We start from the raw sequence: 16,184 nt of genomic DNA, 5'->3' as shown, positions 1-16,184 counted from the left end.
CAACAGGCAGCCCTTAATCAAACAATCACAGTAATAAATATAAAATTACAACCGAGATATGAAGGAACAATACATGTAAATATGAGAATTATAACCAAGACATCTAAACCAGCCTGAGAGACCAAGGAAGTTAACTGAGGAAGTAACACTGGAGCTGGGATCTGAGAGTGAAGAATGATGGGGAGGATGAAGGAGACTTTCCCATCAAAGGAAAAGATGGTGCAAAGATCCTGTTTGGAGGAGGGCGGGACATCAGGGCTCCTAAGAGACAGTTAGTGTGGCTACACTCCAGAGAGCAAGAAGGGTATTAAGTGAGGTGGGCAGAGAGGCATATCTGACCACACATAATGGCCTTATACTGGGACGCCCAGCTCCTCAGGAGCTTGCATCTCCCAAGGAACAGAGATCACAATTCCCTTCCCAAGTGCCACAAGTCAGGTTGTGAGGTAAGTACTATAATAGAGACAAAACGCACTCAATAGATGTCTCCTAACTACTAAGCAGTGCTTTCCTGGGCAACTGGTGTAGTGGGAAAGACAGAATGATAGTCAATGATGATTTCATGGAATAAATGCACTTGCAGAAGTAGGAATTTGAACCAGAATCTCCTGAGTGTTTTCTAGATGCCACTTCATTGCGCTTTAAATGAAGACAGACTAGACTCTTGTTTCCATTGCTCCATTGAAAGAAGGCCGTAGCAAAAACACAGCAAGAAACAAAATACGTTAATTGTTGATCTACATATCAGCTTCTGGATCCAGGTCCTGATGACTTAAAAACCAGTATGGAAAATTCTCACAGGTAATTTAGATTATTAGATGAGACTTCACATACCAACCCAGCCTATCAGGTCCTATTTAAACATTCCTTCCCTGATTTATTCCTCAAATCTCCTGGAAGAGTTTCTGGATAAGAAAATGAAGAAACAGACTAAGTGACTTATCCAGGGTCACACAGCCAAGGAAATGAAAAGTATAAATGTTGTTCCTAGGTCTGCCTGTCTCCAAAATTTAATTTCTTTCCACGAGAACAAAGAGTTATCTCCCCACACCCATCCCGATACGCATGACAGAAAACACCTCCAGCCTACCTTTCTACTTCTGGACGAAGTGCCTTCTCCCTCTCGAGCATGGCAATAATGAGTTTCCCCCATTCTTTCTCTATGTCATTTGGATGATAACCTTGTAGTAGTTTGATACGTCCAAATTCTATCCAAATCTTGAGAAAACAAAAAAAAATTTAATATGAAGCAAGGATGTAAAAAAAATAAATAAATAAAGATTATGCTTGACAATACAAAGGAAATTTCTACTTACCTCTAATAACTTATATAGGCGTTTGATTTTTGATTTTTCTGTCTCCTTTGGTGGAATTTCTGTTTCTTTAAACTGTAAATACTGATTATAAAGTGCCTAAAATGAAAGGAAAAATAAATGAAGGTCCAAACTTCAAAGACCTATTTTCATTACTGTATAATGTTACCACTTCAAATGCTATTTACTGTGTCCTATGCATTAAGTGGAATTCCTTTATAAAACTGACATTCAAGGATAATACTAATTCCCAGCTAGTCAGTGACTAGGTTACAGTATGCAAGATTTGACAAGGGTGTAATTACTGATGTGAGCCATGATTCAACATGTGCCATGCAGGGATCTCGATAATAATAAACCATGGCAGTGTTTAGGTGGTTCTACTAAAAATCTCTCATCATACAAATAAACAAAAAACAAAAAGTGCAAAAAAAAAAAGTTGCACTTTCCAAATGTTGCACTTTAGCTTTTAGTTTTTAGAAAAATAATTTGATGCAATTCCTATAAAGGAAAAAAGGTTCTCTTCTGTATCATGGATCTATCCTTGAAAATGGAATTCTACTACACAGAACTCTGACTATATAGCTAAACCTTGCTTTCAACATTCCATTGGCCAAGTTAACCAGATCTTTTAATAAACATAGATGTTATTGGTTGCTATTATTACAGAAGTTTCAACCATATAATTAAATGATCTAGTTTGTACATACTAATTTGAAAATCTCTTAAATATAACTTATTAAAAAGGACCTTTATAAAAATTATGTAGATGAAACCTATCCACATTTAATAAGTATACACTAATTATTTCATTTGAATTCATGCTGGTTTTTTTAATCCCCTATAAATCCTCAGGCAGTCACATTTCTGAAGGGTTCCATTCGATGTTTGGCTGGCTAATGAAATACTGGCACTCCCCATGTTTTCTTCTGTGTATTATGTTCTATCCTAGGCATCAACAAGTAATCTGTGTAGTCCTCAAACTTCTTTCAAAACTTTAAGAATGAGCATTAATCAGAAGTCAGTAAAAATTTACCCAAGTGTCTGGACAATAAGAATCCATTTGGAAATAAGTTGAACTTGAAGCCTGAAAATTGCTTTGAACTCAAAATGCAATGCTTCAGAATGTCCATTAGAAAATAAGCTCATAATGCCATTATGTGCTAACCACCATGCCTGACAGATGTGGTGAAAGAAGGGGAAAATCTTTCTGGCCCTGGAAAGGTTTGCATCCACATGGGGAGACATCACACAAACAACTTTAGAACACTTAAAAAGCATCAAATCAACACATGCCAAGGAACTTTGTGCCAAGGACAAGCTCCCCATGGCAATGTGAATAAAAACTGTTCCACAGATGTTCTGTACAGATACATGAACACAATGAATAACTTTAACAGGATCCACCCTGGGTTATCACAGTTTTTGCAATTCCAGTTTGATCAAAAACATAAAGACTAGAATGCAAGGAATTAGACTTTGTTCTTAATATTCACATTATCAGTTTCTTGAAATGAAGCAGATTACTTTGTTACTGCAAATCCAAATATACAAAATGAGATGTTATTCTTCAATAAGTATACATATCTATAATTCTTTGATATTTCCATAATGTCTTTGCCTCAAAGAGTTGGACCTGTTTTTAGGTAGTAGCAAATGTTTTACTAAATGAATTAATTTATACTGGAAGTCAGGTATGCATTTGTGATTCCAAGGTGAGATAGAGTATGTACCTCTTGCTATACAAAAAGAAGCTTCTGAAGCCGTTTTAACAGGGTTCAACCACAGGCACATTCCCAACCACTGTTAAACTTGTCCCAGCTTCCCAGGGACCCTGCTGCATCAGCCATCTATCTGGTGGGTTCCAAGCATTCCCCAGGCACCAAAAATAATTTGGCAATGTCAGTTCCAGGGTCTCTAAAATTACATCTTATTATTCTCAACAATTCAAAGCTAAGACACTATAAATCTCATTAAGATGTTGTTACTGTTACATTTTCATAATTAACATTTACCTCCATTTTCTCTGAATAATAGGAGATGAACAATTTTAAAATTGCCTATTTATTAGTGGCTTGCCAAGGGTAATTTTTCTTGAACTTCTAGAATTATTGAATTATTATAACATGATTTAGAAGCTTAATAATCAGGGCACCTGAGTGGCTCAGGTGATTAGGCATCCGACTCTTGATTTTGAATCAGGTCATGGTCTCAGCATCGTGGGATTAAGTCTGCTTAAGGTTCTCTCTCTCCCTCCCTCTGCCTTCTCTCCCACTCATATGCTCTCTTAAATAAAGTAAAAAAAAATTTTTAATTTTTTTAAGTTTAATAATCCAAAAGATAAAAATTTTAAATGTTTAATAATCAACTCAATCCTTTGTAACTTCTACAGTGACACGAACCTTTAGTTCCACAGGATTATTAGGAAATGTTCTCTCAGACATTGTGGTCACATGGTGTCTAATCCACTGAATGAGGTAGTTCACCATATTCTGGTATTCAATCCATTTGACTTCAACATCCTGAAACAAGAAAATGACAGAAAAGATCTACATCTGCAGATAACAACATTCCTATCTAACACAACTTAGTCAGAGGTCATTCTGTGAATTTATAGGTCTTTAAGCTGTAGACTAAAGCCTAGAGTGAGAACCAGTACAATTATCTTCTCACTCTTTACCCAGTCCCACATAAATAGCTTTAAAAACATGCTAGCAACATTTGACAACAAAGTAGCCCAATGAGTGCTACTTCTGATCCAGAGATAGTGGCTGACTGGGGTACTATGTTAAGAAGGCTTCTGAGGCTGCATCCAAATGCAACAAGAAAAAACACAATGGTCATTTTGGGATCTTTTTCAGGCACCCAAGAAGAGGGACTAATAGTGTGTACAAGCCAGGCTAGTTGGCATTGTCCTCCAACCTTTCTAGATCTAAATCAACTGTCTATCTGAAACTCAAAGATCTACATAAAATGTAGGATAGTATGTAGGAATGAAAACTATAGGAAATGTGTATGATAGGATTACTCATTAAGCAAATTTCAAAAATGGAGGAAACTGGAAGGCTGTCACCTGCTATGTTCAATTAAGTATCTGATGAATGCTTATTATGTTCAAAGCATTGTGTTAAAATGTTGCAATAAAAAAAATTTAATACTTTAAGACAATACCTTTTATCAAAGAGTTTACTGTCTAGATGGAGAGGAAAGAGAGTCACAATATAAACAGTTAAGCAAAATGAAGAGCAGTGTTTAATTAGGTGTTGAAATACCTGAGACAGGTAGTAATACTAACGGTTGAGGTAATAATCAGGTAAGCACAAATATGCCTCAAAAGGTCACCAAAGGGTTCTGGGAAAGGTAGTCCCTGAGCAGTTCTGCAACAATCAGTAAGTGAGTCTTTGGTGGAGTCAGGGGAGAGATAAAAGATAGGGAGTCCCAAGTGAGTCAGGCCTCTGAACTAGAAATGCCCTAGCTACCAGCAAACAGTCTGTAAAAAAAGTAAATAAGCAAAATTAATATATGCAGAACTCTGAATGTCGGAATATCTAGACTGGATTTCACCTTACAAACCATACAAGTAATCACTGAAAGTTTTCAATCTAAAGACATCAGGTTTTAGGAAGATTGGTTTGGTGACAAGTACAGTATTGATAGGAAGAAAAATACAATGGAGATGGAAAAGTATGAAAAAGCTGTCATCCTAGTTTTACTGTGAAGGAGTAAGAGTCAGGAACAGGGTGAAGGCAGTGAGAAGGTAAGGCAAGGAATGGTCACAAGAAACATTCTCAAGCAATGCTCGATACTGAATTGTTGGTAGACATCACAGCTGGGGATGAACATGAGAGCAAGTTACTCAAGGATCAGGAGAGGATAAATCTCTGAGAGAAAGAACAAGACAAAGAGAATGGAAATAAATCTAGAAACAAGAGTGCACAGAGATGAAAAAGAGACCTGAAAAGAGAGTTCATCAAGATGTGCTCCAAAATCTTCAAAATAAAATAGAATAAAAAAAAAGAAAGAAAGAAAAAGAAAAAAGGAATCTGCAAGGAGAAGGAGAGAAGCCCAGTTGTTAGTTTGGCAAAATCAAATGCCCTTCCTCTAAATATCACCTTTAAATTGGAAAAAAGAATTCCTAGCCAACTGATTTCATGAGATTAGGAGAGTTAATAACTTTGAAAGTGATTTCAGAAGTGAGATATTCTACATATACAGAAGGATATCAAACATAGTAAATGTAACAGCAGTGGGTTAAAAATGAATCACCCCAAAATTCAGTGGTTTAGAGCTTTTATTTACAAAATGATATGTAACTCTAAATAGGCTACTTTATTTATGACACAGAACAAATTTTTTTGAGTTATACTTTAATTTTAATGGTGGAATAATATCATGAAAATGCAAATAGGGCTGATTTATTAAATAGCATTGTAACTCAAGTTCTTTAAAGAATATTTCATAAATACTGTAAAAAGCTTTATCAAAGAATTCAGTCAACTGGTTATTACTGAGTCAGAAGCTTCTAGTATGGAAAAATCAATACTCACATTTGCACCAATACCTTCGCCACCTTCAGGGACTTTGGGAAATGCATCATAGAGAGATGACACATAAGTTATTACTGATTTTTCATCAGGTGAGGAGACATCAACATCTATAAGCAGCAATATAAATTATTTCAAAATGTTGATAAATTACTTTCAATCAGACTTTCATGTTGGTCTACAACTAGTCAGAACAACTTACCTTCCGGATCCAGAAGTCTTATGACACCAATTTTTTCTGCTACATAAAAAGCGTGCTCTAAATTTGCAAGGTTGCTTTGAACAGCAACAGTATTCATGTCTATCAGGTCCGGCCTAGGAAAAAAATTTGCTGCAATTAATTAAATTTTCTCATATGCCAATTCAACATTACACTTAACGTTGACCTATTTACGTTAACATTTCTGCAAAAACCAATACTAAGCCTATGCTGAAATACAGAGATTTTCATCGAATATTAAACATTACTTAATTCTCTCACAAATCTGTGGGTGCCAAAACCAAGTGCAGCGAGGAAATCATAAAAATTTGAATGTATATAATTTTCAACAAAGTCTACAAATTCCTCATAATCAGAATATACATGAGTATCTGTCCCATTCAACCTATTTAATCTCTACTATTCCAACAGCATCCTTCCAGTCCAACTAGCATCCTCTTAATGTTTCTTCCCAAACACTAAGGTTTATGCTTGGTTCAATGCTGCATCCATGGCATCTACCACCCAATGGAAAGAATGCCATTTCCTGTCATTGTTGTCTTCTCACTATTCACTCATCTTTGCAAGCAGAGACCAAGCCCCAACTCCTTTGTGGAGCCCTGACTAATCTTCCCAACCCTGTTTTTTCTCTCTGTTCCATGAATTCCTTATACTTTGAGCCTGTGCTGGTCAATCTGACATTTAGAATAATCACATACTTCCCTGCCCTATCAATTCACTTTTTAATGTGCATGTACATCCTGCTTCTCACAACTGGCCAACTCTAAGTCAGAAAGAACCATGTATTAACAAACTTTTGTATTCTCTCCTTCTGCAGAGACAGAGTGGCATAGAATTAGTGGACACTCAATACATACCTATAGATAAGTTGGTAAGCAGGCTGGTTAATCAGTAATTTGAATCATAAATAAAAGACTAAATAAGCACTAGTTTATATCTTCACAAGCATGCATATGAGCATGCCTATGTATGGACATACATGCACACACAGATGTGTTTGCTTTAAAGCTAGCTCTGATATTTTAAAGCTAGTTCTGTCTATATACAAGACAGGAAAAGACCTCCTGAATACTCTTTGTAGAGAAAGTGGCAAAATAGGTCCATTGAAAACTTAACACAAGGCCAAAAGCCAGACAGGAAATGTTCATCTTAGAAACAAAGCATTAAAAGAATGCAAAAACAAACGTGGAAACTGTAAAACTCAGAAAGTGTGGGCCCCACCTCCAAAATGACTGAGTAAGCACCTGTTCATCAAGTTCTAAGGAAGGCTCTCAACAAAGTCCAGAGACATTCTGGTTTGCTCAAAATAATCATTTGGGAACTGCACAAAGAGTGGGAGGGCTCAGAGGTTGTGGGGGAGGGCTGAAATGCAAATTATTTTGAATACTACTTTGAAAGCTGTTCACATAAAAAACTCTAGAAATGCATTATTTCCCAGGAAATTATTAGAAATTCATTAATGTTTTTCATATGCACCAATATCACCACTTAAAAGTGTTCATAAATTTATGACAGGACCAATAAATCTACTGACAACAATAGAGGTAAATAGCATACCTCTAAAAACAATATTTTTTATTCACATAGAAGCATTCTGAAGGATATGCCAACTTCAAGATTACTAAATAGGTGAATATAAGTCTAGACAAAAACAAATATCTGAAGTTCAAAAAACTGTTTTGCATCCATAAAGTTCACACATTTTAAAGAAATAAAAACCAGCCTTTCAGAGTTTACCAAACCTCCTGACGAGAAAGGGCATGTTGTTATCCAAACCCTGCCATTAGCAAAAAAGTAAACACTGAGTAATCCCCAGAGGGAATGAATAAAGTCATTGAAGAGTCAAGTTTTTGACTAAGAGAATAAAACATAAAACTTCCTTCAGAATGACATAGTCATTTCAGCACAAAGGCAGCTGTATAATACATAGAGTTTGGATAAGTCACTTCTTTTATCATGACATTTAACACTTTAATGAATAAAACTCAAAGTGATGTTCCCCTGTGAAAAGACTGCAGTAGACAAAATTCAGCAAAAAGTAAAAAAGAAAAAATCTGCAAAACCACTATGAAAAACTAGCAGCCTGAAAGTTTTCAAAATTCCATCCCTCCTTGAGCTCATCTCCTAGGCATTCATTTTTTGTCTTGCAATCCGCCCTTCCTCTCTGCGTCTGGAGCTTCCAAGAGAGGCTTGTGCTGTGACCTGTCCACTTTCCTTCTTCCTTGCAGTCTCCCTGGGGTCATATAACCTTTAAAAACTTCAGCTATTTTTTACCTACAGAAGGTTTGTATTTTCATTCGAAAGGTTTTATTTGTTTAAGAACTTTTCATGGAATTTTAACAGGAAATTTCATTCCCATTTTAGGTCTGACTAACCAAAGACTAGTATACTGCAAACATGTACAAGGCAGCAGCCAGGTTCTTGTAATGCATTAATCATTCTAATTTCCCTATTTTCTGCAAACCTTTCATAACTATATATCATTAACACTGCCACTGAAAATAATATATATTAGTCTTTTATGGGAAAAGGGCCATCCTAACTCTTAACTTGTGTTAGTATTCTTTGATCATATAATCTTTTCTGAATTACTCAATCTTTATAAAAATTTTTTAAAACATGTATCTGTATCCTTTTTTCCATAAATGATTAAAAATAGCTGACAAAGAAAAACACAAGAAGATAACATAAATTCTATACTGGAAGTATAAAACTAGGATAAGGCCATAAGATGAAACTAAAAGTAAGACCAAAAGGTGAAAACTACTTAAGTGCATGCTTACCACCCTTAATTTATTTAAAAAATATAAGACCAAAAGGTATTAAAGTGGCTATTGTCATAATACTAAATAATTTTGGATAAAAGTAATGTTTCTCTTTCACAAAACACCCACATTAAGAGTACTCTTTCTAGACAAAAAAAAAAATATACAAAAGACCAAACACACATACACATAAAACCACATACATATACACAACACATGTATATGGCCATTTATGTATATATAAGTACATATGTGGATATATTCCTTATTTATTAATTATATTTATTAATTTATTTACTAATATATTTTATATACATTACCATCCACACTAACAGCCAAACTAACATTACGTGAAAACTGTAAGTTTTTTGGGGGGCACAGACACCTCAAAGTAACATTCTAGTCCCCAAATACTTTATTAATATATTAGCTCGCATGAGAATTAGATTGGATTCTGAGAGAAAATTTAACTTACACGTTATAAATGGCTGAAGATTAGCACAAGAAACTATCTAAGGCTTCAACATGACATCATGCCAAACACTGAAATGCTCAACTACAAAGAACATGAAACAAAGTCAAAAGGCCTGGAAAGAAAGTACTCAGAAATGGCCATTGGAACATACTTGAGGGAACACCGATAAAAGTTTGCTAAGAGAAGAAGAGTGCATTAGTGAAGATACAAGATTAATAAATTCTGAACCAAAAATGTGATCATGGCTGAAAGGACAGATCTAATATCAACAGTTAAAATCCAAATCAGGATGTTTCTTCAAAGTATGCAAAATTTACTTAAATTCATAGAGTTTATTTGGTTGTGTTGGCTTTCAATGAACACTAAATAATCATTTATTGTGTGGATACAAACCTAAGTTTGGGCTACCCAGGACCTGAACCCTCTTTCTATGTTTGGGAAATCTTCCCTTTGAGGAATCATGAGAGAGAGAAGAGCAGAGTTCCTTTCTCAAAACAAAGCAAAACAAAACACATCAGGTTTTTCTTTTTGTCTCTTTCCTTTGCTCAAGAAATGTGCACTGCATACTTCACCACCATATATGGCACTAGCTGATCAACTCATACTCTCTATTTCCAAATGCTGTCTACTGTCTCTGTGTATTTGCCACAATTTGTTATAACTATGCACTTGTCTGCCTCTCACAGTGGAGAGTGGGCTGCCTGAAGGCAGAGCCTGTGCTTTATCCGCCTTTGTCTTTACAGCTTTAATAGCTAGAATAATAGTCAGCACATGAATGTTTAAGAAGTTAATAAGTAACAAAGAAATGAAGGAGCTCTAAGGACTGCTCTAAGGACTGGAAGGCACCATTTGGTACCATCGATTCAAATTCCCGGACACCTTTTCCATCCCAGGTTTATTCCTTTTCTTTCCTTTTCTTTTCATTAATTTCTACAGCCAAAGCTACAATCTATAGCTTCCAATCAGGATTCCAAATCCTTATGAAAACCCACACAGAATAAGACACGGTGTCACAGCTTCTCCATGAACTACACACATACACATCCTTCTGAGGTTTCCTAAAGGCTTTATGCTGCTGAAAACCAATCTGGAAAACAGGCTTGCAAAGAAAACAACTGCAAGGGATAAATTTTATAAAGTTTCCCAAAAACTTTATAAAAACTTGAGTCCTCCCTTCCTATGCTATCATGTGCTCTTAACTGCAGCTACTGATAAAGCTGCCAGTTGGAAGGTCTTACAAAATAACTAAAAACAACTAAACAGCAGGAATTAATATATAGTGATAACTGTATCACTGGCAGGCCACGCAGTGCAGGTTTCAAAGGCATTATTTATCTCACTCAGGGTCCTCAAGAACCCTAAGCAGTAGGCTATGTTATCACCCTGAATTACAGATGAAAAAACCTAAGGAGATGACACAACTTGAACAAGAACATCATCTGACAAGAGGCAGCACGATCTGAACCCAGGGGAGTCTCAATACAAAGCCTGAGCTATTTGTTGCACAATGCTGACATTAGAAACTGAAAACACCCAATATGAAGCTGAAAAATCAAGATAAAGAAAAACACAGAAGAATTTATGCTTCTGATGATGGTAATACAAGAAATACAAGGGAGTGTGTATATGCGCGTGTGTGTGTCCATGTGTATAACAGCAAATTCAGGAAGATAAATTGTAAGAAGATGTAGTTCCAGACTGTCACCAAAACAGTACTCCTCAATATATACAAAACCAATGTTCTCCACACTTGGAATGGATTTAGGGCCTTAGTCCACTCTGAAAGAATATAGAGAAAGGCCTGGTCATCCATATCTTAACAAGGTGTTCCCCTCTCCCAGGTGATTCTTATTAGGCAGGTCTGGGAACTAAATCATCTTAAAATTCTTCTTGTCTCTAATAGAACTTTCATTTTCTTTGAAAATTATCCACATTCTGCACTGGCAAAAAAAAAGAAAAGAAATAAAGAAAACCACACACCATACTGTCAGATAATTATGTAAGAAGACAAACACAAAGCAGACACAAACACAAATATGCCTACTGCCTTAGACTCTCCGTAAATAGCAAACCTTTTCCCTCTTTTCCAGTATTGATTTTTATTGCTTAAACCTAGAGAAAAAGAAAAAAATTAGGATTGGAGGGTTTGAGACAAATCTCATATTGGCCTAACTCTGGAATACACCATAAAATGATGAAGTCTGGAAAAGACAGCATTTGGGGACAGATTTTTTAATAAAAATCAAAACCAGTTTAAGTAAACTTTGTGATTTGAGATATCTGATCATTTGAAAGGATACTGAGCAACAAATTTCTTTCTCAATTAAGAAAAAAAATAGAAAGTAGAATGGTGGTTGCCAGCAGTTGGGGTAAGGGGTAAGAGTTCTGGAGATGGACGGCGGTGGTGGTGGTTTAACAACGTATTAACATACCAAATGGTAAATGTTATGTTATAAATTATTTTACCACAGTTTTTAAAACTTTAAAAAAGTTTTATAAGACAGTGTTTACATAAATGACAGAAAAGGCTTTATTGAGGTGGAAATAAGTGACAGGGTTGTGATTCAGGTGTCTGGTGATTTAGTCCTAACTTGCTCTCTGACTGTGAACACATATCCAGAAACCTGTGCCTCAGTTCCCTTCTACAAAAAATGAAAATCAAGAATTAGAGAAAATCAGGAACTACAAGAATCATCTAGAATTCCAGCTATCCTTAGAGAGTGTTTTGAGATGTGTGTGGGGATGGAAGGAAGACATTTTGGGCTGCTATAGCCATAACGTCTTAAGAACCCAACTGATTTGCCCAAGGTCTCAAGTGAGGATTCATGTGAAAATACTTGTGAAATTAAGTATTAATAGCAATATACACAGGTTATTAAAAAGCATTCACTGGCATGTGAATCACAGTGTAATGAAAAAGTTAGAGAAGGCCTAACTTGGTGGTTTCGTATGCTAATTATAAGAAGCATCTACTATGCACTGGGCAGTGAGGCATTAAGTATATATGCACTGTGTATATGGAAAGCTCAGAGTTCTAAAGGGAGTTCAGAAGTAAACCGGGAGAATACCTGGTTGGTGAAGGGCGCCCAGGCAGAGGGAAAAGCCTGCATGTGCTCATGCTTAGAGGGCATGAGAAAAAAGGAGACCACTGCCTGGGAGGAGAGCCAACAGGAAGGGGATACATGGCAAGAGATGGCTGGATGGATGCAGGGGCCAAGATGATACAAACTCTCATGAACTTCTTAAAGGATTCTGAATGTTTTTCTAAGAACTATGGAAAACCAGTAAAATGCATTAAGGAGGATTACAGGAGACTAAATGATCAGATCTGAGGTTAGATGCAAGAAATCTCAAGTGGTAAAAGTATTCTCACAGAATCCAGGCAGGGAACCAGAATGACTTGCAAAAGAATGTGGCATGGTGCAGAGAAGTAGACTGTCACCAGGCGATATCTACAAGGTCAAATCCACAGAAGTCAGGGGCATGGGCATGGATGAGAGTCAACATAGAGAAAAAATAAAGTCAACAAGTAGCCCTAAAAAACTCCAACCTGTATTGGCCTTGTGACTAAGTCTGCAAATGGAGCAGTAATAGCTCACAAAACAGGAGGGATATCAGGCCACTGTAGTGCCATAAAAGCTGAAGAAAAAAAGAACAGTATTTCAAGAAGAAAAGAATGGACAGTAGGGCCAAACACTGAGAAGAGAAATGCAGCCTGAAAAATATCCACTGGATTTAGCCACATGGAAGTCATTCATGACCTCAGAAGAATTCTGGTGGATTACGAGGCCAAAGGCCATATTACAATGGGGGTGAGGAATAAATATGGAGTGAAGTATGAAAGTAGAGGGTACAGACAACTCTTTCCAGAAGTCTGGCCTATAAGGAAAGGAATGATGTAAGACAGTAGATGGAAAAAAGCAGAGTTAAGAGAGAAGTTTTGTTTGCTGTTCTATTAGCAGAGGCTTTGGCATGCTTGAAATCCAAAGGGAAAGATCTGTGGAGAGAGAAAAGTTTAATGTAACAAGAAAGAAGGTATCTGAGGCAATGGCAGAGATGGGATCCAGAGCACAGGAAGTGGGGTACAGGCCTCAGGTGGAGAGAGGATTCCTCTATGAAATAGGAGCAAAGATGGGCTCAGGTGGATGCAAACTAAGGCAGCTTTGTGTCTTAGGTAGCAAAAAGAAAAGACATTTCACTTGCTAGCTTTTTAATACTGTCTGAGACCAGGAGTACAGATCATCAGTTGACAGTGAGGGAAGAAAAGGCAGTGTGAGGGAAAAAAGGGGTGAATTAACACAGGCAGAAAAAGACTACTGTTTGGGACCATTTGAATCTGGTAGTCATGAAGTCATAGTGAAACCAGTCTGCTCTGAAGAAAGCAGAAAAAACTCTGAAGAAACCAGTCTGCTCTGAAGAAAGCACACCTTTTCTGGTGTGCTTCCCTACTTGAGTACATGCACAGACAAAGCAGACATCTGGCACATACAGGGTCAGGCTTTGCTGGAAAACTGGTATATAGTAGCACACAAGGAACTGAAAGGGATTCTGTGGCAATTAAAAAAACAAACACTCCATTTACTTGGAAATCAGTCGTAGAACAAGCTCTGTATTGGCCTTGTGCACTGTGCACTAATCACACATAGATGCAGAAAGCCACATGTGTTACTCAACACTTGTTCTTCGATAGATCACACAATAACAATATGCATTAAATATGCCTCATTTATCCTATGACCGTAGAGCAGTTACCATAACAAATTCCTGTAGACGACTGTTTGGATTCAATCATGTTCAGGCTTAGCACAGTCTTACAGTTCTTACTGGTGCAAAAAGCATCTCACCTTGGCCCCCCTCCCCTCGGCAGGAAAAAAAACTCCAAACCTGTAATATGGTTTTCACTTCTCCCCAGCAAATAAATGTGAACATACAAGAGATCCACCCACAGCTTTGTAAGTGGGTGTAGATATTCCTTTATGCTCATATTTGGGCACATATTGTTGAAAGAAACAAAGGCATGGAAGTAATTTATCCTTTTCTCAAAACCAGATACCTCAATTTATTTCAAGTTTTCTTCCTATTTTTTCTAAAAAATGACTCTCTAACAGCAAGACAGAAAGCAAAGAATGAAAAACATTATGATTTACAGAGAGCTTTGTTAGTACTTGAAGACTGGAATCTAACATTGGAAATTAAAAGATACCTAATGAATTACAAGTCTCAATTCATAAAGAACAATTAACTCCATAACAGCCTCATAAACTTTAACAAATACAGAGAATAGTATTGACATGGATAGAGAAGTAATTCTTTCAATACCTATATTTTAGTGATCTTAAGTAAACTTTAGTCAACAGAGGATAAATACCCACACCCCAAAGGGAGATAAATCAACTGATTTTTTTCTCCTCTGGTAAAAAAAAATAGAATATTAAACCACTTCATATCACAAAATAACAAAGAATATGAATCTGAAAATGAGTCCAAAAAAACGTGGTATTACAACAAAACAAATGGACCTTTGCAAGAAAAATAAATGGACAGAACACTGTCATCTGCTCCCACAACATAAGGGAAACCTTAGTGTTAGAGAAGGGTATAAGAATGCTGAAGGGAGCGAGGAAGCATATGTCAAATTTCCATGCAAGGGGAGTTTTCCATCAAAGCTGTTTCTCTTGTGCTTTACAGCCACGTGCCCTATAATGAGTGGGTCAGCAGCGGTACATAAGTAGGGAAGGAATGTGACATTTATTACATGCTTCCTAAATCTATGGCATTGTGATAGGTGTTCTCTCAGATGTTATCTCAAGAAAGCTCCCACTGCTGGCATTCTAACTTCTTAACTAAACTCATCACTCTGAAATTTGCCAAGTTACTTGATCATATTCCCCCTAAACTCTTAACACATACATGTTTAAATGAATAGCTTGCACACATAACAGAGGGAAACATAAGCCTGTAATTTCAGCTCTGGGACATAGCTTAAAAGCTAAAAAACAAAAACACAAAAAAACTATGAATAAAACGATCAATGTTAAAAAAGATAGAAAAAAAATGAATGGGGTTTAGATCTGCTAGAATGCAATTAACAAGTCAAGGAAGGGAATGTTTCTTAAAGGCATCATGGAAGGGAAACAGCCCAGAAGGAGTATTTCAATGCAATTCTTCTAGCAGACAATTCAGATATAGGTCTAAAATTTTAAATGTATTACCCTTTGACCTAGAAATCCTACTTCTAGGACCTTATCAAACCAACACATTCACATATCTGCTCAAAGATACATATAGAGTCCAACACTTTTTAATAGCAAAAACCACAATGTCCATCAACACCATGCTATTAAATAACGTTACATCCATACATTAGAACACTGTGCATTTTAAAATAATAAGGTAAACCTATTTCTGCTGATATGGAAAGACAACCAAAATAAGGAGAAATAAAAATATGAAATAACATATATGCCATTCTCTCAACTGTGTTTTAGAATAGATTATAATAATGTTCAAGATTCAGTGCTTATGTAAATTATACCTCAACAAAGCTGACCCTTCCCCCCTCCTCAAAAAAAGTGTTTGTACATGCACAGAAAATTTCTGGAAGAAAATGAACAGTTGTCTCTAGGAAATGGGACTGGGAATTTGAGGAAAGAAATCACATTTCAATGTATACTTTTTTATTCTATTTGAATGTTGTATTACGTTAATGTATTACATTTTCTTTCTTTCCGTTTTTTTTTAATCCCAGATACAACAAAAGTAGGGCTGTGGCAAGGAATACCTACCGCAGAAACTGCTATAAAATGTACCAGCTTTTCACAGTGAGCTCTGAGAATTCAACTGTTTTGAGTTTATTTGATTAGGTAA

At 36.3% G+C, this 16,184-nt stretch overlaps 1 protein-coding gene across 29 annotated transcripts in view; it reads right to left on the bottom strand.

Annotated features, from left to right (window-relative positions):
* DST (dystonin) overlaps positions 1–16,184 on the bottom strand; it is a 481,436-nt gene that overhangs the window by 168,572 nt on the left and 296,680 nt on the right. For all 29 annotated transcript variants that reach the window (XM_041769040.1, XM_041769112.1, XM_041769077.1 and 26 more), the window contains 5 exons: positions 6,060–6,172; positions 5,861–5,967; positions 3,716–3,835; positions 1,317–1,412; positions 1,091–1,218 (listed from right to left, as the gene is read on the bottom strand). In XM_041769040.1, coding sequence (XP_041624974.1) covers positions 1,091–1,218; positions 1,317–1,412; positions 3,716–3,835; positions 5,861–5,967; positions 6,060–6,172 — 564 coding nt within the window. The remainder of the gene's footprint in view (positions 1–1,090; positions 1,219–1,316; positions 1,413–3,715; positions 3,836–5,860; positions 5,968–6,059; positions 6,173–16,184) is intronic.

The sequence above is a fragment of the Vulpes lagopus genome, chromosome 1, assembly GCF_018345385.1.
Source record: "Vulpes lagopus strain Blue_001 chromosome 1, ASM1834538v1, whole genome shotgun sequence".
NCBI lineage: Eukaryota > Metazoa > Chordata > Mammalia > Carnivora > Canidae > Vulpes > Vulpes lagopus.
The sequence above is the reverse complement of the archived record's forward strand: the minus strand, read 5'-3'. Positions and strand labels throughout refer to the sequence as shown.